Source organism: Mustela nigripes, chromosome 6 (assembly GCF_022355385.1).
Source record: "Mustela nigripes isolate SB6536 chromosome 6, MUSNIG.SB6536, whole genome shotgun sequence".
In the NCBI taxonomy this organism is placed as follows: Eukaryota; Metazoa; Chordata; class Mammalia; order Carnivora; family Mustelidae; genus Mustela; species Mustela nigripes.
This window is the reverse complement of record NC_081562.1, coordinates 121,406,339-121,431,358: the sequence shown is the minus strand read 5'-3', so window position 1 is coordinate 121,431,358 and position 25,020 is coordinate 121,406,339. Positions and strand designations below refer to the sequence as shown.

Genomic DNA, 25,020 nt, shown 5'->3' with positions numbered 1-25,020 from the left:
GTTGGCTCAGTCCATTAAGAGTCTGTCTTCAGCTCAGGTCATGATCCCAGGGTCCTGGGATCAAGCCCTGCATCGGGCTCCCTGCTCATAGGGAGCCTGCTTGTCCGTCTCCCTCTGTCTGCTGCTCTGCCTGCTTGTATTCTGTCTCTCTCTGTCAAACAAGTAAGTAAAAATAAAAATAAAAGTCTTTTTAAAAAGTTCTTATTTGCTATCTATTGAGCTATATTTTGAGAGTGTGTGATGTGAATAAATCTTTTGTTCATTTTTTATTTTTTCTTATTGTTGAGTTTTGAGAGTTCTTTATATATTATGCATATGAACTCCTTATTACATGATATATGCTTTGCTGATATTTTCTTGGACTGTGGCTCCTCTTGTCATTATCTTTAACAGTTTATTTCTAAAAGCAGAAGTTTATTATTTTGATAAACCCAATTTGTCAGTTTTTTCTAATGTTTTCAGTGTTATATTTTCTGCTTAACAGAGCATTGCAGTGATTTTTCTCTTTGTTTTCCTCTAGAAGTTGTTTAGTTTCATGTGTTACATTAGGTCTGTGATTCATTTTGAGTTAATTTTTGTATATAGTGTAAAGCATATGAATCGAAGTTCTGTTCTTTTCCTTTTTTTTTCCCTTGTATGTTCTAAAACTATTCGTTGAAAAGAATGTCCTTTCTGCACTGCATAGCTTTTGCACCTTTCTAAAAACTTGGTTGTTTATATATGGTGAGTCTATTTCTGGACTCTATTCTATCTCATTAATCTATTTGTCTATGTCAGTGCCTCATTGTCCTGATTTCTGTAGCCTTATAGTAGGCCTAGAAGTCATGTATTCTTAGTCTACCAATTCTGTTACTTTTTTCAGAGTTATTTTTGACTCTAGTATCTGTATTTCCTAATGACTTTTGGAATCAGTTTGTTGATTTAAAAATAAAAGCCTTCTAGGATTTTTATAGGGGTTGCATTGACTCTATATACATCAATTTGGGGGAGAATTGACCTTTTAACAACATTGGGTCTTATAATCACAGAACAAATTATGTGTCTCCCGTCATTTGGGTCTTTAAAAATTTCTTTCAGAGTGGCTATATGTCTTTTACATCTTTTGTCAGATTTAGCCCTAAATATTTAATAGACTTTTATTAAAAATGTTAAAATTTTAAAAAATCCTTTGTTCATTGATGATATATAGAAATACAATAGATTTTTTTTTAAACATTTAGTTTGTATCCTCCAACCTTGCTAAACTTATAGTTCTAGGAGTTTTTTAATTTAATTTTTTTTTAATCCTGTAGGTTCCATTGAATTTCTACATTTTTTTTCTTTCCAATCTGGGTTCTTTTTATTTCTTGTCTTACTGCCCTGGCTTTTAAAGAAAAAGGTTTTTGGTTTTTCTCTTAAAAAAGTGAAGAGGGCTGGGATTTGTCTTTTGTTCCTGGTATGAAGAGGAAAAATATTCAGTCTTTTACCATTAAGTGTGATGTTATCTGTGTTTTTCATAGACCCCCTTTATCAGGTTGGGAAATTTCCCTTCTGTTTCTAGTTTGCTGAGAGGTGTTATCAGGAATGCATGTTGGATTTTGTTAAGTGCATTTCCTGCATTTGATAGTGATCATACGAAGTCTGCCCCCCTCCACCCCCCGAGCTGAAGGCAGAGGCTCAACCCACGGAGCCACCCAGGCACCCCCTGAAGTTTCTTTCTTTTTTTTTTTTTTTAAGTTTCTTTTTTTAGTGTAGTAAAGTCCCTATTGATTTTTTTCAGTGTTAAGTCAAACTTTTGTTCCTAGGATAACAACACCCACTTGGTTGTGATGTGTTGTTCTCTTATACATATTTGGATTAGTTACGATAAAATTTTGTTTAGGATTTTCATCTGAGTCATGAAGAATATTAGTCTATATAGCTTTTAATTATAATGTCTTTAGTTTTGGTATCAGGGTAATGTACAATTGATAGAGTGACTAAGAAAGTATTCACTCTTCTTCACGTTTCTGGAGGCATTTGTTTAGAATGGATTATTATTTAAATGTGCAGTAGAATTCACTCTGGGCCTGAAATTTTTTTCATGGAAAGCTTTTTAATCATAGATTCAATTTCTTTAATAGATGCAGGACTCTCCAGTTACCTATTTATTTTTTTATTGTGGTAAAATAAACATAAAATTTACCATTTTAACCATTTTTAAGTTTACAGTTCAGTGGCAGTAAGTATATTTGCTTTGTTTTGCAACCATCACCACTATCCGTTTTCAGAACTTTTTCATCACCTCAGACAGGAACTCTGCACCAATTAAACAGTAGCCTTTATTCCACTTTTCCCTCAGCCTGTGGTAACCGTTATTCTGTCTTCTGCTTTTATGAATTTGCCTATTCTAGAATTATACAATATTTGTCCTTTTATGAGTAGCTTATTTCTCTTAGCTTAACGTTTTCAAGGTTCATCTATGTTGTAACATATATCAGAATTTCATTCCATTTTATGACTGAGTAATGTTCCATGATATGTAAAAACCACATTTGTTTATCTTCATCTGTTCATGAGCACTTGAGTTGCTTAGGCCTTCTGATGTGAAGTATCTGTTTTGTTATCAACATTGCTACGCAAGTATCTGTTTGAGTTTCTGCTATTGCTTCTTTTGGCTATATACCTAAGAGTGGAATTGCTGCATGATATGGTAATTGTATTTTTAGCTTTTTGAGGAAACATCAAACTATTTTTCACAGTGACTCTACCATTTTACATTCCATCAAGCAATGCACAGGGGTTCCAGTTTCTCTATATCCTTGTTACCTTTTGTTATTTTTTTTTTAATAGCTATCTTAATGGGTTTGAAGAATGGTATCTCATGTAGTTTTGATTTTTGATTTGCATTTTCCTAATGGGTAATGATGTTTAGCATCTTTTCATGTGCTTATTGGCCATTTGTATATATGTCTATTGAAATCCTTTCCTCATTTTTGAATTAGGTTATTTTGTTACTATTTTTGAATTATAGTTCTTCATATATTAGTGATGCTAATCCCTTATCAGCTATGATTTGCAAATAGTTCTTACTTGTGGTTTGTCTTGTCCTCTTGATAGTGTCTTCTGATGCACATAAATTTGTAAATTTGATGAAGTCCAGTTTATCTGTTTTTGTTGTTGTTGTTGTTGCCTGTGCTTTTGTTGTCATACCCAAAAAATCAGTTCTGCATCCTGTGTCATGAAAATTTTTCCCAATAATTTCTTTTAAGAATTTTAAAGATTTAGTTCTTACGTTCATGTCTTTGTTCATTTTGTGTGTGGTAGAAGGTAAGGGTCCAACTTCATTCTTTTATATATGGATATTCACTGTTATCAGGACCATTTGTTGAAAAGACCATACTTCCCCATTGAATGGTCTTGGCTCCTTTGCTGGAAATCAATTGGCTTTCTATGTTAGGGTGTATTTCTAGGCTATCTCTTCTGTTCCGTTGGTTTAAATGTCTGTCCTTATGCTAGTACCATCTGCTTTAATTATTGTAGATGTGTAGTAAGTTTTGAGGTTGGAAAGTGTGAGTCTTTAGACTTCATTCTTCTTTTTCAGTGTTGTTTTGCTCTTTAGTACTACTTGTTTTATATAAATTTGAATATCAGTTTTTTCTTCTCTGCAAAAAAATGTTGGAATTTTTATAGGTATTGTGTTGAAACTGTAGATTGCTTTGGGTAGTATTATCATCTCAAAAATATTTAGTCTTCCAACTCATAAATACACTTTTTCCACTTATGTCTTCTTTTATTTCTTTCAGCAGTGTTTTGTAGTTTTCAGTGTACAGGTCTAAAAGTCCTTGGTTAAATTTATTCCCAATTATTTTCTTTTTGATGTTACTGTAAATGGAATAGTTTTTAAAATTTTTCTTTTTGGATTGTTCATTGCTAGTATATAGAAATGCAACTGATTTTTGCTTGTTGATTTTATATCCTGCAACTTTGCTAAATTCATTTGTTCTAACACGTTTTTTATTTGTTTGGGGTGTGTGTTTGTGTGTGTGTGTATGTATGTATGTACTAGAATTAGGATTTTCTGTATATAAGATCATGTTTTTGAACAGAAGTCATTTTATTTTTTCCTTTCCAATACGGATACCTTTTATTTCCTTTTCTTGCCTGATTGCTCTGACGAGAACTTCCAGTACTCTGTAAAATAGAAGAGGTGAGAGTAGATGTCCTTGTCTTGTTCTGATCTGTGGGGAAAGCTGTCAGTCCTTCACCAGTGAATATGTTAGTTATGAGTTTTATATAGCCTTTATCATGTTAGGGAAATTTTGTTCTGTTCTTAGTTTGTTGATTTTTTTTTTTTTAATCATAAAAGGATGTTGAGTTCTGCCAGATGCTTTTTCTGCATGAATTGGGATGATCATGTGTTTTTCCCCCATTCATTCTTTAATGGGATATATTATTTTGATTGATTTGCTCATAATCTACCAGTCTTATATTATAAAAGTACAACTCACTTTATCATGGTGTGTAATCCTTTTAATAGGCTGCTCAATTAAGTTTGCTAGTATTTTACTGGGGATTTTTGCATCAGTATTCCTCTGGGATATTGGTCTGTAGTTTTCTTTATTTGTAACATCTTTGTCTGGTTCTAGTATCAGAATAGTGCTAGCCTCTTAGAATGAGCTTGAAAGTGTTCCTTTCTCTTCTGTTTTTTAAAAAAGAATTGGTGTTAACTCTTTAAATATTTGGTGGAATTTGTCAGTGAAACTTTCTGGTCCTGAGCTTTTCTTTGTTGAGATGTTTTTAATTACTAATGGTCTCTTCAGATTTTCTTTTCCTTGATAAGTCAATTTAGTCAGTTATGTGTTTTCAGGAATTTGTTCATCTAGTTTATCCAGCTTATTGGTATATAATTGTCCATAATATTCTCTTATAATCTTTTTTTTCTGTAAATTAGTAGTAATGTCCCCATTTTCATATCTGAATTTTGTAATTGGAATCTTCTATTTTCCTTAGTCTAGTTAAAAGCTTGTCAGTTTTGTTGATCTTTTTGTAAAAACAAACCAAAAAACCCCAGCCCTTGGTCATGGATTTTTCTCTGTTGTATATCAGTTCCTTGTGTCCTTTATCTTGGTTCTGATCTTTATTATTTCCTTCCTTTTATAGCACTTAGTTTGCTCTTCTTTTCTAGTTCCTTAAGGTATAAACTTAGATTATTGATTTGAGATATTTCTTCTCTTATAATATATATGTTTATAGCTATAAGTTTCCCTCTTAGCACTGCTTTTGCTACATCTCAAGTTTTGGTGTACTGTGTTTTCATTTGTCTCAAAGTAGTCTCTAATTTTTCTTACGATTTCTTTACTCTATTAGTTGTTTAAAAGGGTGTTATTTAATTTGTGCACGTTTGTAAATTTCCCAGTTTTCTTTCTGTTACCAATTTCTAGTTTCATTACATTATGATAAAAAATACTTCATATGAGTTTAGTCTTTTAAAATTTATTTACTTATTTTTGTTTTTTTAAAGATTTTATTTATTTATTTGACAGGCAGAGATCACAAGTAGGCAGAGAGAGAGAGGAAACAGGCTCCCTGCCGAGCAGATAGCCCGATGCGGGGCTCAATCCCAGGATTCTGGGATCATGACCTGAGCCGAAGGCAGAGGCTTTAACTCACTGAGCCACCCAGGCGCCCCTCTTTTAGAATTTATTAATCCTTGTTTTGTAGACAACATGTGGTTTGTCCTGGAGAATATTTCATGTGCGCTTGAGAAAACTTTATTCTGATGTTGTTGGGTAGCATGTTCTATTGGGTCTTACTGGTTTGTATTGTTGTTCAAAAATCCTATTTCTGTCTTATCTCTTTGGCTGTTTTATCTATTATTGAAAGTGGTATATTAAAATCTAAAACTAATACTGTATTTCTCCTTTCAGTTATGTAAGTGTTTGCTTCATATTTATTGGGATCTTTCCTTTGGAGTATGAGTCTCTTATAGACAGCATATAGTTGGATCTTTTATATATATTTATGTATATATTTATATATATTCTGCTAATCTCTGACTTTAATATAATTACTTATTAGGAAGGATTTACTTCTGACCTTTTGCTGTTTGTTTTCTGTGTGTCTTACACAGTTTTTTCCCTTGTTTCTTTCATTACTGCTGCCTTTTGGGTTTAGTTGATTTTTTATAGTGACATGTTTTGATTTCCTTTTGTTTATATTCTTTAGGTATTTTGTTTGTGGTCTATTTATTTTTGAGTCAGTTCTGATAGTTTTTAATCTTTGAAGGAAATTGACATTTCATCTGGATTGTCATGAACTTTTGGTATGAACTTGTTTATAACATTTCCTTGGTAGCTTTTTAACCTCTGTGCAATCTGTAGTGATGTGATCTTTCTCATTCTTTATAATGGCAGTTTTTGTTTCTGTTTCTCCTGATCACTTCGGCTAGAATTTATCAGTGTATTGATTTTTTCCTTATAGAACCAATTATTTTTGTTTCATTGATTTTGATTTTTACTCATTTATTTTAAAATATTTTATGTATTTATTTGAGAGTGAGAGAGTACAAGCTGGGGGGAGTGGCAGAGAGTGAGGGAGAAGCACAATACCCACTGAGTAGGGAGCCTGACATGGGGCTTGATCCCAAACCCCAGGATCATAACTTGAGCCAAAGGCCGCTGCTAAACTGACTGAGCCTTCCAGGCACTCATTGCTGTGTCTTCATATTCACTTATGTTTTCTTCTGTGATGTCTGATTTTTGTTAATCTCATCCCATGTAATTTACATCTCAGACATTGTCATTTCATCTCTTGATGTTTGATTTGGGTCTTTTCAATCTCTCATATGTACTTCACTTTTTCAACACAGGTTATATGTTTAGACTAGTTTTTAATTTATTGTTTGCTAATTCTAGCATCTATGTTTTTTTTTTTTTTAAGATTTTATTTATTTGACAGAGAGAGAGAGAGATTACAAGTAGGCAGAGAGGCAAGCAGAGAGAGGGGGAAGCAGGCTCCCTGCTGAGCAGAGAGCCTGATGTGGGGCTCAATCCCAGGGCCCTGAGATCACGACCTGAGCCGAAGGCAGAGGCTTAACCCACTGAGCCACCTAGGCGCCCGATTTTTGTTAGTTTTGAGTTAGTTTCTTTTGATTGCTTTTTAATTCTGACATGGCATATGATTTCATTGATGTGTTCTGATTTCTCATTGATGAGTGTCTCTGTATAATACAGTTGATACTATCTTTGGTAAACTTTCATGTTCCATTTACTGCTTGTTTTAAAGGTTTTATTGACTGTAATGTCTAGTTTTAACTGAACTATTCATCTGCCTTAAAAAGATTACTTTAAAAAACCTGAATTAACTATTAAAAGTGCAAGCCCAAATGAACAACAAGAAAAAGCCAAAATTACAGTTTTTCTGTGGATATTTTGATTTATAAGAAATACATATTTAGTTCTTGGCACAGAGTTTTTAAAACCCTTTGATTTTCTTAACTGATCAAAGCAGTAAAGGTGTCTTTTGTTTTTCATATCTAGCCCCTTTCAATGATTCCTGAGTTTATCTTGGTGCTGTGACTTCTGGAAAGCCTCTAAGGGTGGAGGCTGGTTGCCTGAAGAATCACCCATGTGATTAAGGGGTTGAGATTTTTAGTCCTCCTCTTTCCTTTCCTACCTCAGGGGAGGGGAGAGGGATGAGGGCTGGGAGATTTTATTCAGTCACTGAAGGACAATGATTTAATCAGTCTTGCCTAAATAATGAAACCTTCATAAAAATGCTAAATTTACCGGTTCTGAGAATTCTGTTTGGCAAACACATGGAAGTTCTGGGAAGATGGCATACTTGGAGAGGGCATGGGAGCTTTGTGCCTTCCGCATACTTTTCCTTATTTGTCTCTTCCATCTGGCTGTTCCTGGGTTATATCCTTTTATAATAAAATGATACTCTAATAAGTAGCTTTTTCTGAATTCTGTGAGCCACAAATTAATCCAGTCAAAGGAGGGGATTGTGGGAAGCTTTGATTAATAGCCAGGTGGTCAGAAGCACAGGTAGCAACCTGGATTTGGGATGGCATCTGAAATGGGAGGGCAGTAGTCTTATAGGACTTATTAATTAGCCCTTCCCCTGTGGGATCTGACTCTATCAGACTGAATTGAATTATAAGACACCGATGTCCCCAGAGAGTCGAGAATTGCTTGTGGGAAAACCCCTCACAATATGGTCACAGAAGTGTTCAGTGTTGTAGGAGAGTAGAAGAAATGCACAGGAGTGTTTTTTTTTCCCCTAGACATTCAGCTTCTGTTACAAGCTCCTTGTCATCCACATGAAGAAGTTGAAAAGACAGTTTAATCAAATCTAGTAAGAAGTAGGCAAAATCAGGTTTATTAAAAAGATTCCCAGTGTGGCTATCATTAAAAGGAAGTTAAGAGCCGCTTGCAAAACAGAAGAACCAGACTTGGTGAAGAAGCAATTTGAGCAGATGAAAGCTAAAGTTTGTGTAGGAGATTCCCCAGAGGGACGAAGGAAAGATGAAATGGGGGACTTGCAGGGCCTGGGTCCAGATGAGGTGCCCTTTCCAGGCTACCTGTGTGTATTGACTTTGATGATAGGACATCTGTGGGCATTGTTTCCTAAGGACGTTATCTGTAACTTGCAGATTTAATATCCCAGAAGAGTAACTTGGAAACAGTTAACAACACGTAAGTGATACATATGACAGAGACTATCATTAGACTGTCAAGAAACATATGAAAAACAGGAAATTGTGAAAGAGAAGAAGGAAATTGGGAGAGGGGAGGTAAACACAAACATTTTGGAAACAGTGAGTTTCTTTTCTTGGGTGTACTAGCTGGTAGCTGGCAAAAAGCCAGTCTGCCCTTGAGCATGTTGTCTGGAGTAATTAGGGAAAAAAGAGTTCTTTATTCTCTGAAAAACTTGGAGAATTTAACTGGAGAGTATGTATGATGGATTATCTCTATGTATGGTTTACAGTGGCCTTAATTTAGTAGTACCTGTACCAAGTCAGAACCATTTCCCTCATCTGAATTTTCTCAGGTTTGGTTTTGTTTTTCAAGTACTACAAAGAAAATGTAAATAATTTCCTACTTTTTAAAGAAAGATTTTATTTTTATTTTATTCATGAGAGACAGAGAGGGCAGAAGAAGATGCAGGCTCCCCACAGAGCAGGGAGTCCAATGTGGGACTTGATCCCTGGACCCTGGGAACATGACCTGAGCCAAAGGCAGATGCTTAACTGACTAAGCCATCCAGGCGCCCTTCATACTTTTTATATAAGTGGTGTGGCATAGTATTTCGTTATCTAGATCTAATGATAACAAGTGATTTAATAAGAGATTTTTTTATATGTTTAGCTGCAAAGAAATTTCAGGTTTTCCTTGGACTATGTTATTAGCACTGTCCTTTAACGAACAATTGCCCATGATTCTGGGTGTGGCTTTCTCAGCTCCTTTATCACCCTAGCCCAGAACACTAAACTTTTTTTTTTTTTCCTTAATCTTTGGCATACAGAAGAACCTGATATAATGCATATTTGAAACGCATTTTTATTACCTACTGTGTGTTTGTAATGGATCACCTGAAATCATCCAAGAATTACTGATGTATTTCCATATTGCTGACAGGTGTTCTCGTAAGCATTTAGTATATGAGGGTGCTGTTCATCTTAGTTGTGGCTCTTCTGAATTAATTGTGACAAGCTAATAAGATCTTTTCAAAGTTTCTTTCCAAGCTTCTTGAGCTAATGCTTTCCCTCTGGCCAGTGGGGTAGCCTGCACATTAATTTTGATACTCTTTAAAGACATGTGGGCAGTTACTGTTCATTTAAGCCAAATGGCTTGTGTCAACTCCTTTTCCTGGAAAGGGTTTGGTTTTTTTTTTTTTTTTTGGAGGTGGGGGCACTATAGTAAAACCTTATGTGTCTTCTTATGGAACTCTTTTCTTTACATAAATTAGTATTTACAGCAGATTTTTTTTTAATTTTTAATTTTTTATAAACATATATTTTTATCCCCAGGGGTACAGGTCTATGAATCACCAGGTTTACACACTTCACAGCACTCACCAAAGCACATACCCTCCCCAATGTCCATAACCCCACCCCCCTTCTTCCAACCCCCCTCCCTCCAGCAACCCTCAGTTTGTTTTGTGAGATTGAGAGTCACTTATGGTTCATCTCCCTCCCAATCCCATCTTGTTTCATTGATTCTTCTCCTACCCACTTAAGCCCCCATGTTGCATCACCACTTCTCATATCAGGGACATCATATGATCGTTGTCTTTCTCTGCTTGACTTATTTCGCTAAGCATGATACGCTCTAGTTCCATCCATGTTGTCGCAAATGGCAAGATTTCATTTCTTTTGATGGCTGCATAGTATTCCATTGTGTATATATACCACATCTTCTTTATCCATTCATCTGTTGATGGACATCTAGGTTCTTTCTTGTATCTTTAGGGTAAATACCCAGTAGTGCATACAGCAGATTTTCATAGCACTTTGAGCACTCCTCCTTTTCACTTATGAAGATTCTTAGAGGATTGGGCACATATGTTTTTGTGTGTAAATTCTTTTGCAGTTGTGCAGTAGCAAGGGATCATTGATAAAGTTATATAGAACGAATACTTTTTTTAGGATTAAAAACAAAGAATTCATAAGACAAGAGTAAGTGGCCTTTTTATGTTTTTACCAAGCTGCTTCCAGTCAGAATCTGAGTTAGGGGATGAGCTGGCTGTGGACAGCACCCTTAATGACGGAGTGTAGGTGGCGTTTGGAGCCCCTTAGAAAATGGCCCTGATCCAGGGTCAGCCTGGATAGTCGTCTCTGCGTGAGCTCCGTGAATTCCAGCACTTGGCTTTTAATGTGCATCGTTAATCACCTTACATTGAAGTTTATTTTTCCATTAAAGTGTTTATTTATTTTTTTTTCAAGCAAGTATGGGTAGGTAAGTGTTTGAATTCTGCAAGCATTTGGTTTTCATTTATCCTGATTAAATCTTAAGCTGCTGAACTTTAGGCACATGTTTCTTTAAGTTTTCAATCCATAACTCCAAGAATTTGGGGTATGAATTTGAGTGTTTCATAAAGTGGCTTTTCTGTTTTCTTGGTAATTGATTTTAAAAGTGTCATTTTACTGGGATGCTTATCAACATTTTTATTTTTTTCAAGGTGTTGACTTTAAGGTGAAAACAATTTCAGTGGATGGAAATAAGGCTAAACTTGCAATCTGGGTAAGAGTTTTAAAAATGCATTTTGTATAAATATTCAACTTGTATTTTTTAAAGAAGCAGAAATTGATGTGTATAGAGTTCTAGAGGTAAACGATTTATACTAAATAATTTGGACAATTTGTTGGTTAAGGGATAAACAATAAATGGTTATGTCTTATAATTGGGTAATGAAGCAGAGACTTGTTTTACTTACCCCAAATTTTAAAGTGTGTAATCCCTCAAGAATATTTGAAACCAAAATGTAGAAAAATCATCTTGTCTGCTAGAGAGGATTATTGTTACTGAATATGTTTCTTTAAAGTTTTGAAGAAGGCAGTGTATACTCAGCTCACACTGATGGCAGTTGTTGGGGAGAAGAGGATGAAGTGATGCTCAGGAAAAAATGTATTTTTCCTGTTTTTAGTATAAATATTTTTGAAATTTGATTTTGCCAACTTTGGATTTATTTTTTAATACAATTGCCCAGTCTTTACTCACTTCCTTTTCATTTGCCTGAGAACCCAAACATTCTGATGCATGTTGCTTTCCTAACTAGACCTTTTCATGATAGTGCTGACTGAATAAAGTAGCATTAATTGTCAAAAACATCCAAGATGCTCAGTGTCTATCTCTGTCTGCCTGTTTCTCCCCACCTCTTATCTACCTGCCTACTTCTCTCTATATATCTAAATGATTGCTAATATATTACATGTATAATTTATAAAAATATGCTCCTATATATCTGATTCTCACATGTACTATGATAATTAGATATATAAATATGTTTTTATTACCTGTGATAATATTAGAACTGCTTCTAATAAATATTAGAATGTTGAGATGTACTTCAACATGGTGATTAAATAGTAAATGTTTGGGCATCAGTTGCAGATTGAAACAGCAACTGTTCATGCACTGTATGATCTGATTCATCTTCCTGGCATTCTCTGAACAGCATAGTATTTCTAATACACATTTTATCCCAAATAACATGGAACTGTGTAAATGTGTCTCATGTTTTTCTGTTAATTTTTTTCTAACATGTAATACTTCGTACGATTGGTAGCCTGTTTGCCCCCTCCCCAAAATATAATTATGATATCAATCAAAATAGTAATGTCTAACAGAAAACAATTTGGAAAGTGTTGGACTACGCCGTAATAAAATATACTGAACAATTTAAGAATGTTGGCTTCTTCCTGTACAAAAGCGGGGGCCTGATTTTCCATGTACTTTTCATGGTTGAATTTATCACTTCCTTCTGCCTTTGCTACAGTTCTGTGAGATATGCGTGTTAGAGTTGGATCTAAGGCTTGTTGGTTTCTGTGAGATCTTTCTTTTATGCAAGAGGTTTTTAAAATTTACTTTTTAGTTCCTGTGTAATAAAAAGGTTGGCAGATATTACCGAAGTGACATCTTTATCATAGGCATATAAATATTTTTTAAGTGAGAGGCTCAGTCTCCCAACCCCGAGATCATGACCTGAGCTGAAATCAAGAGTCAGACGCTCAACCAGCTGAGCCATGCAGGTGCTTCAGAGGTTAATGTTCATGTGTGTGCGCGCGCACGTTACCGACTCTGTCATATGCTGCAAATGTTTTTTTCCTGTTTGTCATTTGCCTTCAAAGCTTGTTTAGGATGAGAGTGTATATGGGGTATGGATGGGGTCAAGAAGGACTTTCTTGCTATACCAAAGCTCTAATATGTATGTGGTCAAACCATTTTTTCCCCATGAATTTGGGTGTTAGATCGTATTTAGGAAGACCTCCTCACTCATTAGTAGAAATACATGAAACCATTGCTTCTTCTAGTTCTTCTGTGGTTTTTTAAATACATATGTAAAATCAGTTCTCTCCAGCTTGGGCACTCCTCCTAGGATCGGTCAAATAGAGTAGTTGAGTCCAGCCCGAGTACAGTACCCCACTAGAAAGTGCTGCACACACATCACGACCTAACTTGGCTCCTCTAAAGCTTTCTCTATATCGTGCCCTCACTTCTACTCCCACATTTTAATATTTAGCCTTTCCAGATCCTTCCTAGTCTTTTATTCATTTCTATCTTTAATAATCTCTTTCCTCCTTTCCTGTCAGAGAAGAAAACCTCAGATAATAAGCTTGCTTTTCTTACCTACCAGGGATGCTTTTGCAGTTACTGCAAATTCCTATCTTGAAAACAAACACAAGCAAATGTTAACTTTTGACTATTTAAGCATATAAATTTTATAGGTGTTATAAATCCTGATCCAGTTTTGTGGCACGGGGTTTTTGCCCAAATTATCATACCTACTCAGACATTTTATAAGTGGATCAAAAAAAAAAAAATCAAGACTCTGCATAACTGGATTGATTTAGATATTTGTGTGTGAAGTGTCAGTTGTGCAGTTTTTTATTTTATTTTAACATTAAAACATTTTTTGCTCTAGTCTTTTTTTTTTTTTTTAAGATTTTATTTATGAGAGAGAGCAAGAAAGCATGAACAAGGGAGGGGTAAAGGCGATGGAGAAACAGACTCACCACTAAGCGTGGGGCCTGACATGGGACTTGATCCCAGGACCCTGCGCTTCCTGGCTGATGTACATCTTATGTTCCTCTCCCCCAGTAGGAGTCAGAAACATGTGATAGCAAGTGGTTTGGTTTTATGCATTTTCCTAAAAGAAGATACACCGAAAATACTTTCCGACCTAAAAATTGTTTACCTAAAATAAGATACTCCTGTAATTCTCCTTTTAAAAAAAAGTTAAGTGGGTTTTAACCTTGATTCTACAATAGAATCGCCTGGGGAGACTTTGAAAACTTTTGTCTTTATCATAGACCACTGAAGCCAGAATCATTAGGGGTTGGAATTTTTCATTTCCAGGAAATTTCATTGTGCTTCTGAAGTTGAGAACCATGGGTTCCATGTGTAATAAACAGGTTCCACGTGTAATAAAAATCTTTAAAAATACCCCTTTACCCCTGGGGATAAAAATATATGTTTATAAAAAATAAAAAATTATATTAAAAAAAAATACCCCTTTACTGACATGTGTTTTTCTAGAGATGAGTCAGTATTTCTTTATTTTATGTAACACTTGTCAGTAAGAGAACACATCCAATTTAAATTTCAGGTTTTACAATTTTTTTTTAAAAGATTTTATGTATTTATTTGATAGAGACACAGCGAGAGAGGGAACACAAGCAGGGGGAGTGGGAGAGGGAAAAGCAGACTTCCAGCCCAATGCGGGGCTCAATCCCAGGGCCCTGGGATCATGACCTGAGCTGAAGGCAGATGCTTAATGACTAAGCCACCCAGCCGCCCCTAATTTCAAGTTTTAAATGAGCTTGAACATGGATATTTTTAATAATGCAGTTTGACGTTCTACTCTTGATATGTTGACGATCTTTTTTTTTATACTTCTATAGTTTAATAATAATTGTCACTTTTAGGATACTGCTGGTCAAGAGAGATTCAGAACATTAACTCCCAGCTATTACAGAGGTGCGCAGGGTGTTATATTAGGTAAGGTTTTACTTTGTGATACTGCTTTAAATATTGTTGTTTTATTATTGCAATTTCTGATTTTCCCTATCTGCGAAGGTCAGTAAGTTTTTATTTTTCTTCAGGGTCTCTTTATTAATTTGAAGTTATATTAACTTCATTTAATATTAATGAATATTTAAACTTTCAGAATTTCTTTTCAGTTCTTTGTCTAGCGATTGAAAGATAAAGATCCGATTAATTTATTTGGTTTTAAAAGTACATGTTGATGAGGATATAATTGAGGATTAATCCACAAATAATTGTCTGTCTTAAGAGTGTTACCAGGAACGATCTTCAGTCAGCAGTGTATTAACATTTGCTGTGCATTTATAAAGGAAGAAGTGTGCTAGTTGTTTAGTTGAATCTCTTATTAGTCCTAAAGAGTATCCACAAAGCACTTAACATTGTTGATCCATAATCATACAGAATTTAAAAGCCAAATATGGATTCTCACTGTAAGTTGTAGAAAAGTACTTGTTATTAATATTCCTGGGAAACTTCCTAGAAATAAATATTGATCAATTTTAGGGAAGATTATCTTTTTATATTATGTCATTAATCGTGAGGTTTTAGGTTCATTTTATCAGTTTAACAGCAACTCTTATTTTGGTTCAGCATCTTTAGAAAACACTTTTTTTTTTTTTTTTAAGATTTTGTTTATTTATTTGACAGAGAATAGGAGAGCACAGCCTGGGGAAGTGGCAGAGGGAGAGGGAGAAGCAGGCTGAGCAGGGAGCCAGATCCAGGACTCAATCCCAGAATCCTGGGATCCTGACCTTAGCTGAAGGCAGTTGCTTAACCAACTGAGCCACCCAGGCGCCCCTAGAAAACATTTTAAATTAATAAAGTCTTATATTAATAAGCTCTTTACATATTAAAATGCAGTGGGATGTAAGATGAAAGTGATAACAGGGAGACAATCAGGATCCTGTCCATTAAGTTTTCATATTTTTTCAAAAGTTGCAAATTCTGGTTCTTATAAGAAACAAGTTAACAGGGTCATAGTTGTTTAAATCCATGGAAGAATTTTGGTATTTTGCCACAGATTGGGATCTGAACATTTTGGTTTTTGGATCAATGTCTTTTAATTACCAATGGGAACAGCCGTTGTTTTGCTTAAGTTAATTTTCGGTTATTGCACAGGATATAATTTAATTTCTCTCAGAGTGTGTCTTAATAAAATTGAAATGTGTGTATGTGTATGTTTATTCTTATTTTTTAACACACTTGTTTCTTCCATCTGGGTTAGCAGTTTACTGATTGTTAAACATTTGAAGGCTTAGAAACAGACTTACGTACATAGAAATATTAGCTTTTAGTCACATATCAGAAATATAATGTCATTGCTTCTTATTTTTAATGCTTATTTAATAAGTGACCCTTTTTATTTCAGTTTATGATGTCACTAGAAGAGATACCTTTGTTAAATTGGATAATTGGTTAAATGAATTGGAAACATACTGCACGAGAAATGACATAGTAAACATGCTAGTTGGAAATAAAATTGATAAGGTAAGAAGTCAGACACTTTGCATCTTGACTGTATTTTGGTAGCTTTTCTTAATCTTTATATTTACCTTTCAGGAAAATCGTGAAGTTGATAGAAACGAAGGCCTGAAATTTGCACGAAAGCATTCCATGTTATTTATAGGTAGGTGTGTGAACATTTATCCTTTCATTATTAAAGAGGAATTTTATGGACATTGGGGAGGGTATGTGATTTGGTGAGTGCTGTGAAGTGTGTAAACCTGGTGATTCACAGACCTGTACCCCTGGGGATAAAAATATATGTTTATCAAAAATAAAAAATTTAAAAAAAAAAAAAAAGAGGAATTTTAAAATGGAGTTTTTGCTAGATTTTTCTCTTTATGAACTGTGAAATGTATGTACTTAGTTCATCATTTTCTTGTGCTATGAAATAGCACAGGTTCATTTTTCCTTCTGTTAAAAAAAAAACAACAAAAAAACCAGGTCTCATTATGTGAAGTTGCATAGGACACAGATCCTTCCTCTCCAGATATGATGGCATTCAGTAAAGGCAGGCACGCAGCCCTGTAGTTGTACCGTGTGGTCCTTGTGCTGGCGGCAGTGATACCACCTGGAAGTTTGTTAGAAATGCTTCATTTAGGCCCAACTCAGCTTTTCTGAATTAGAACCTCTATTTTGACAAGATCTTCATGTGGTTTGTATGCACATTAATACTTGAGAAGCACGGTGAAGTGTAGGGTTCAGTAAACTATAGCATGGGGCCAAATTTGGTCCCATCATTTGTATTGGAGGACAGCCTTACCTCCCTGGTCATCTACACGCTGTATGTGGCTGCTTCTGTGCTTCCTGGCAGAGTTCAGTACTTATGGCAGAAACCATAAGGCATTCCAAGCCTAAAATATTGACCATCTGGCTCTTTACAGGAAAAGTTTGTTTGACCCCCTGTCTAGAAAAGTGGACGGACTATATCACTTTGGAACTTTTTTAACATTACAGGTTCCCTGGAACCTTTTCACAGGTCTGAAACGGGGCCTGGAAGACAGTTTCTAAAGACACCCTAGTTGATTCTGATGTGAAGCCAGCTTTAGGAATTACTGATTGAGCTATTCCACTGTTAGAATCTTCTAGGAATTAAGAAATGGAAATAAAAGAACATCATCTATAGATAGAAGCTGGGTGCTATAAGTGGAAGATAATAGGGAGTTTTAGAAAGGAATTGAGTACTACCTCTTCTGCTTACTTGCTGGGTGTCCTTCATTTTGATACATTAGTTCAGAAAACGCTTACTGGACTCTGAGAATATAACAAACAGATGAGCAAAGTGGACAAAGTCCCTGAGCTCATGAAGCTCACATTCTAGTAGAGGAAACAGGCTTGAGTAAGTAGTGCTGTGAAGGAGAAGAGAGTATGACGGTGGGTGGGAGGTAATTCAGGGAAGTTCTTTGAGGTGTGCCATTCGAACTAGAATCCATAATATGAAGATCTAGAGGGAGGCTATCTCAGGTTGAGAGAATAGCAAATACTTCCTGAGGTGGGAATGAGTTTAGAATGTTTAAGGGACAGGAAGAAAGCTTGTGGGCTGGAGTATAGTGTATGTTGGGGGGAAAGGTGGTGATAATGGGAGATGAAGTTTAAAAGATCATTTTGGGCTTTACACAGGGTATGGTAAAGGAATGAATTTTATTCTAAGTGTGGAAAGCGGGGGAGTGGTGCTGTAATCTGATAATCTTTTTAAAAGACCTGTTTGTACAGAAAATGGCCCCTGAGAAGCAGAAGCAAGAGGCTTGCCATTCTCTTATAGTGGCCCAGATGAATAATGCTGGTGCCTTTGACTGTGGGAGTGGTTGTGGGTAGCTTCTGGAAGGTTGGCAGATCAAGGAGATATTTGGATAGTAAAGGTGACAGGCTCTGCTGATAGACTGGGTATTGAGGATGAGGAGAGAGAACAGTCAGGGATAACTCTGAGTCTCTGGCGTGAGCAAACTGGTGAACTGTGCTGCCATTAGCTGTGTGTGAGCGTGTGAGGTAAGAACAGGTTTGCGTAAGGGAGTGGGGAATCAGGAATTCTGCTTAGCATAAAGATGAACCATTTTTTTGAGAACCCGTGGACATGCTGGTCATTGACCTTTAGGTGGTATTTTAAGTCATGGAATTAAAGTGGCCACAGGAGTAACTGGAAGGAAAACAGCTGAAGATTGAAGCTGGGGTGCTCCGACAGTTAGAGGTCAGCAGCAAGAGGAGGAGTCAGCCAACAAGGCTGTGAATGACATTTTGGTGAGTGGAGGAATCCGAGGAGTGTTCAGTGAAAGTCAAGTGAACAAAGTATTTAAAGGAGGAAAGTGATCAGCTGTATCAACTGCTAGATGTTGAATAGGAGGAGGTCAGTAGATTTGACGAGATGGAGAACGTTGCTATTTTTTAAAAGAAAATGTCAATGGAGTGGTGAGAACAAAAACCTAGCTAGAGTACAGTTGACCCTTGAACAATGAGGGGTTAGGGGTCCTGACCTTGAAAATCCGCATATGACTTTTGCCTCCCCCAAAACTGAGCTGCTAATAGCCTCCTGTTGATCTGAAGCCTTACTGATAAACAGTTAACGCCTGCTCTGTATGTTCTGTGTCTTACATACTGGATTCTTACAGTAAAGTAAGCTAGAAAAAAATGTTATTAAAATAATGAGGAGAAAATACCTTTACAGTTCTGTACTGTATTTATTGAAAAAAATCCATGTGTAAGTGGAATAGCACAGTTCAAACTGGTGTTGTTCAAGGTTGTTTAGAGTTTGAAGAAAAAATGTGAGAAAAGAAAGGGGAAATAGCGTAAGTAGGTAACTCTTTTTTTTTTTTTTTAATTTCTTTTCAGTGTAACAGAATTCATTGTTTATGCACCACACCCAGTGCTCCATGCAATCCGTGCCCTCTGTAATACCCACCACCTGGTTCCCCCAACCTCCCACCCCCCGCCCCTTCAGAACCCTCAGATTGTTTTTCAAGAGTCCATAGTCTCTCATGGTTCACCTCCCCTTCTGATTTCCCTCCACTTCCTTCTCCTCTCCATCTCCCCATGTCCTCCATGTTATTTGTTATGCTCCACAAATAAGTGAATAATTGACTCTCTGAGCTTGACTTATTTCACTCAGCATAATCTCTTCCAGTCCTGTCTACATTGATACAAAAGTTGGGTATTCATCCTTTCTGATGGAGGCATAATACTCCATAGTGTATATGGACCACATCTTCCTTATCCATTCGTCCGTTGAAGGGCATCTTGGTTCTTTCCACAGTTTGGAGACCGTGGCCATTGCTGCTATAAACATTGGGGTATAGATGGCCCTTCTTTTCACCACATCTGTATCTTTGGGGTAAATACCCAGGAGTGCAATTGCAGGGTCATAGGGGAGTTCTATTTTTAATTTTTTGAGGAATCTCCACACTGTTCTCTAAAGTGGCTGCGCCAACTTAATAGGTAGCTCTTGATGACAGTTTCGCTTTGAAAGAGATTAGAGAGCCGGGGTGGCTGCGAGTCGGGTGTGTGGGCTGGAATGCAGGGTGGTTGGTTGCTTGGTTGGTTAGTAAGATGGACAGTAATTTCGGCAGGCTTTTGGGCTGACTGATACAATCCAGGAGTGGGGGCCCATGATTCTTCAGTGACTGAGAAGGGGTGGGATCCGAGGAGCTAGGAAAGGGGATGCACCTAGACTGCAGCAGGGGACAGTTCATCCGCTGTCACAGGAGCGAAGACAGAGCCTAAGGTTACAAGTGCCGGCAGGTTGGTGAGCCTCTTGGTAGGAATAGATCAGTAGCTCCTGTCAGATGGTTTCTGTTTTTCTTAACATAAAGTTAGGTGAAGAGCTGAGATAGAGGAGTTTTATGATAAAGGAGTAAGAGGGTCATCTCAGATAGTCAAAAATGTAATGACGAGGGAAAGGTAGGCTTGGGGGGCAGGGCTCGCTGTCCCCCATGAGTTTCTTGGGGGCCATAAATGCTCTTTTAAGGAGATCTGTATCTCATTGCCAGCACAGAACAGTCAGACTGTTCAGCTGGGAGCCTGAATTTCCTTATTCTGAAATGGGAATAATAATCCGTTTGGGGGGGGTTGACTTTAAAAACTAACTGAAAAATTAAGAAGGAGCTTTGGCATATCACAAAATTCCGGGCTCATATACCACTCTTCTTGTGGATAGAATTGAATAGCTCAACTTTGAGAGTTGGGGGAGGTTCACGAATATTAAACCTGTGGGAAGAAACTGCTGATTTGCCTCTGTATATACTATCGGCTGATATTTATGCCATAATAATTTTCCAGAAAAGCATAGGAATAGGACTGTAAAAGAATAGACTCTCACATTTTTTTCTTGACTTTCAGAGGCAAGTGCGAAAACCTGTGATGGTGTACAGTGTGCCTTTGAGGAACTTGTTGAAAAGATCATTCAGACGCCTGGACTGTGGGAAAGTGAGAACCAGAATAAAGGAGTCAAACTGACACACAGGGAAGAAGGCCCTGGAGGAGGAGCCTGTGGTGGTTACTGCTCTATGTTATAAACTCTGGGAAACTCCATCTCTTGCATATTTGATCAGATAGTGACATCTTTCTGTATATAAACTCTAACTGCTATTTTAGGGACCTTGCAGTTTGCACATATTTGTTTTGTATCATGGCAGTAAATATTTGCAAGAAATCCCACTCATCAGCTTTCCCAGGTACAATGTTATGGTAAGCATGCACAGTTTGCAGTCTACAGTTTTTTATGTAACATAAAATAGGTGTACTTTTTAAAGTACATTTGATTTTATGATTTACATTTATCATGTGATTAAAAAATCCACCTCTCTAGTCTATGTTGATACAAGGTCTACTTTTGGTCTTCTCTTTGCTTAACTGACTCCTATCAATTACTGAATTAATTGGTATGTAGAACTCCCAGAACCACTGGGAGGTATTCAGGTATCATCAGACCTGGCAGATTTCCTTTCAGGAATAATACAGAGCATGATTCCACAGCTTTTGTAGGATGTTTGCTGACAGATTCTCTTTTAGTACTAAGCAAAATTCTCTACAGGGTGCAGTTCAGGCCAATTTATAATTAAATCTGTTTGTTCTGATGATGCTTCTAAAACAGCATTGATGTTTTAAGAAGTTTGGTCTTACTTTTGAATTTTCTTCAATGAGTAGCTCAGTTGTTCACTGGAGTTTTACCTCTGTGACATGTACATTGGACTCTGACCCTTTGCGCAGCGTTTTTAGTTCTGTGGTGTTTGGCAGAATGGCAGTAAGGTTTTCTCCCATTTTGGTTTTGGAAGGAGAAGAATAGTGTGTTTATGTAACCCATGTAGTACTTACCACTTTAAAAACCAACACCTTTTTCTATAAATGTTGGTGGCGTCTGTCCGGGTATGTCCGTTGTAGTTTGTGTAATGTTTATGAACATCTGTATCTTATGACTTCCCTAAATGGCTAGTTGATATTCAGAAACCTATATCTGTGTTTTGAGGGTTGGGAAAAATAGAACACTAAATGACAATATGAGAAAGACGGATTGCTTCCAGATTTTGATGTGTGTGGGAAAATACTGTTGCATTGAAAATGTTGGTAACTTACTGTAACAAGTAGCCAATAGTTTATCAGAACCAACTTGTACAGACTAATAAATCTTTTCCACAGTATTCAGTTTTCTAACCTCTTGCTATTATACATTACTTTTTTTTTCACTCATATGTGACTTAATTTACATTGATACTGGCTATATGAAGCCCCCAAGTAAGTTATTTGTCCTTTCAGGCAGGTTAACCATGATAGCCTTCACTAAGATTTGACACTAATTTCTGGGCAGTTTGTTCTTTGTATACGTTGCAAATGATAGACTTTTTCTGGGTCACCTTTGCAATAACTTGTGATAGTGGGTTTACTTCAAGTTGGGTTCTTTATGAACTGTACATCTTCCACGTAAGAAAACCTTGCATTCTACTTGGTTCACGCTTGTGAGACTATATGTGATTAAAGGTTTTATACATTATATATGTATTTACTAAATATAAAGCATTTACTCCTTTACTGTTGGAGAAAGGTAGCTAACACATGTACTTACGATTTGTTTGTGTTACATTAAAGCTGTAGATTTGTATATTTATGTTGTGTCTGTATTGACAAGACATTTATTTCTGTTTATTGCTTTTTGCTCCTTGAGCTATATAATAATCTTTTTGTGCATTGGATTTTTGTGTTGATTTGGTCAAAATTTGGATACATATGAGTCACTTTTAAAAAACTAATTTTGTTTGATAGATTTATATTGTAACCTTTTATAGTTTTCGAAATAAATACAGCCTGCTTTCCCTAGATGCATTTGTGCAGGAGGTATTCTACGTTTCCCTGTTACTCTCATGGGCTGAGAGGAACATCTGAATATAGTGTTATTCAGATTCTCATCTGTTATATGGCTTTCACTCTACTGTTTTGTTGCAAGCTTATTTCCTAGTGGAGGTTTCATAACTGAAGTAGTTACCATATCTGAAATTAGTCACTTGGATAGCTGAGGATTTTGTTAATTCTTCATTTCCAAATTATTGAAGTAGTTTAAAAGTGCCTTTTGCAGATGGTGCAAATTGGAACAATTGGAATGTCGTGTTTTGAATTGTAGGGGTACTGACACAGACCTAAATGAACAAATAAATACTCAGTTTATATTAGATTAATAGTTAACATTTATTGGAAGCTTCCTTAGGGCAGGTGTTGTTCCAAGAGCTGGATTATTTTTATTTCATTAAACCTCACAGCAACCTTAAGAGATTGCTTTGTACACCTACTATGCTCATTTTAACGATGAGGATAATGACACATAGGTTTTCTAGGTAACTCCCAAAGATCACAAAGCTTCATCAGTGATGGAGCTGGAGTCCAGTGAAGGCATTTTTCATATGTCCATGGTCTCAACCACCGTTCCTTTTGCTAAGGCTGCCTACTAGCTCTTTTGTTTTAACACAACAGGATTAAACACATTCTGTCAATTTTTTTTTTAGTCATTTTTTGTTATATGTAATAAGAGTAGGTCAGATTTCTTGGTTATAAAGTAAATTCCACTGATGTAAACTAACCAGGTAAGTCATTTGATCTAAAAGTTAAGGGAGTAGAGAGACTGGTCTCTTAGTCCTTTTCCTTCTTGGAATGGAAAGAAAATCCCTGACTTCGGAAAAATACAAAATCAGGAGATGTATGGGACCTTAACTTTGTAATTGGACCTGAGAAAAATTAAATCTGTGAATAGTCTCTTTTTTTGTTTGTTTGTTTGTTTGTTTAGAATAGTCTTTTGCTCAAAATTGAAATCTGGGGGACTGGGGGAATGTTTTCGTTTGAAGTATTTAATCGCCATATCTACAGATTCATACTTGGAGTTGACTTTATAATTGAACACAGTGGAACTGAACTTGATTTTGATTCATTGTACTTAGCATACTCAAAGAAGTATATGTGATTCTGCACAAGTTTGGAACTGTCACCCCATAGTTCATAAAAGAATCCTTATATCACTACCTTTTCTCTCTGTGGGATGGCACAGACCTACCTCATTTCCATAATATCTTTAAACACAATTCAGTATATAGTTTTTTGTATTTTCAAGCAAACTGGGATAATCCTCTAGGTACTCTGGATTGTAGTTCTTCTCAATATTTAAGTATTACGCTTCTTTATCTTGGGTTCCATTTCATTAGTCATACTTTGAAAGTTTTTTGTCTGTTTAGATAGAGGGAAAAAGCCTTTAATCCGTTTCCGGAAGACATTACCCTAGTTCTGACCCCAGCTGTTCCTTGGGTAATTAACTAGAGACTCTATCATGGGTTTTGTCTAAGAATGTTGAAAAGAGTAAATAGGAAGACTTGGAGCTAAGGAATATAAATAGAGATTTGCCCAGGGATCTCTGATTTTTTCCCCCCAAATGGGAGCATCCAGTTTGAACAACAGCAACAACAACAAAAAAGGAGTCAACTTCTGTTGGGGCATTAAATTTTACTATTTGTTATTAGCTTTTTGTTTCATATTCAGGAATCCATGTTGTTTCTGATTGTGGTATAAAGTTGTAGAGCTGTTGTGTTACACATACATTTCCAACTATGTGCACACCTGTTCTCAGTCTTGCACCCCCCCACATCTCTCACACTTAATTCTTTTTTTTTTAAATTAACCTGTCATAAGAGACAAATTATGCAATTTGTTTGTATTTCTTTGATTACTAGTGAGATTGGCACTTTCAGTATTTTATTGGATATTTGTATTTTCTTTAATTCCTTGCTCCTGTATGTTGTGGTCGCCCATCTAACATTCACTTCCACCATGTTTTCTTTGGATAATGGGCTTGCCATGCCCCCACCTCTAGGTAGGGCTGGCCTGGTTACCTTTAACCACTGCTACTAACTGTCCCTCTTCCCCCACCCCCCAAAATAAGTGATTCAAGGATAGGCACCTGACCCAGCTCAGACTGCTTAAATACAAGAGGCTTCCTTAGGAACAGCTGAAAGAAGACACCTTCTTGGAAGATAGTGTGGTGTGAAGATTCACATTTGAACTTGCTGCAACTAGTTTTTCTAATACAAAAGGAGCTGGCCTCAGGGCTGTATCCCCCCCCCCCCCGCCCCCCAAAGAATGAGAGGGAGTCTAAATTGGAGCCCTGATGCAATCTGGAACATTTGGATCAAGTTGGACCTGAAATCAGCCCTACTTATGGACCTTTTACTGATGTGAACCAATAAACTCCATTTTTGTTTAAGCCAGTGTGAGTTGGATTTTCTTTTTTCTTGGAACCAAATGTATGCCACATGAGTATGTATGTTCTTAT

The 25,020-nt window shown here is 36.3% G+C and overlaps 1 protein-coding gene across 1 annotated transcript in view; it reads left to right on the top strand.

Annotated features, from left to right (window-relative positions):
• The window catches only part of RAB18 (RAB18, member RAS oncogene family), a 36,599-nt gene extending 14,068 nt beyond the window's left edge, over positions 1 to 22,531 (top strand). The window contains exons 3-7 of the mRNA XM_059404117.1: positions 11,146 to 11,207; positions 14,612 to 14,684; positions 16,099 to 16,217; positions 16,290 to 16,356; positions 20,559 to 22,531. Coding sequence (XP_059260100.1) covers positions 11,146 to 11,207; positions 14,612 to 14,684; positions 16,099 to 16,217; positions 16,290 to 16,356; positions 20,559 to 20,734 — 497 coding nt within the window. The 3' untranslated portion in view covers positions 20,735 to 22,531. The remainder of the gene's footprint in view (positions 1 to 11,145; positions 11,208 to 14,611; positions 14,685 to 16,098; positions 16,218 to 16,289; positions 16,357 to 20,558) is intronic.
• Positions 22,532 to 25,020: the final 2,489 nt, after the last annotated feature.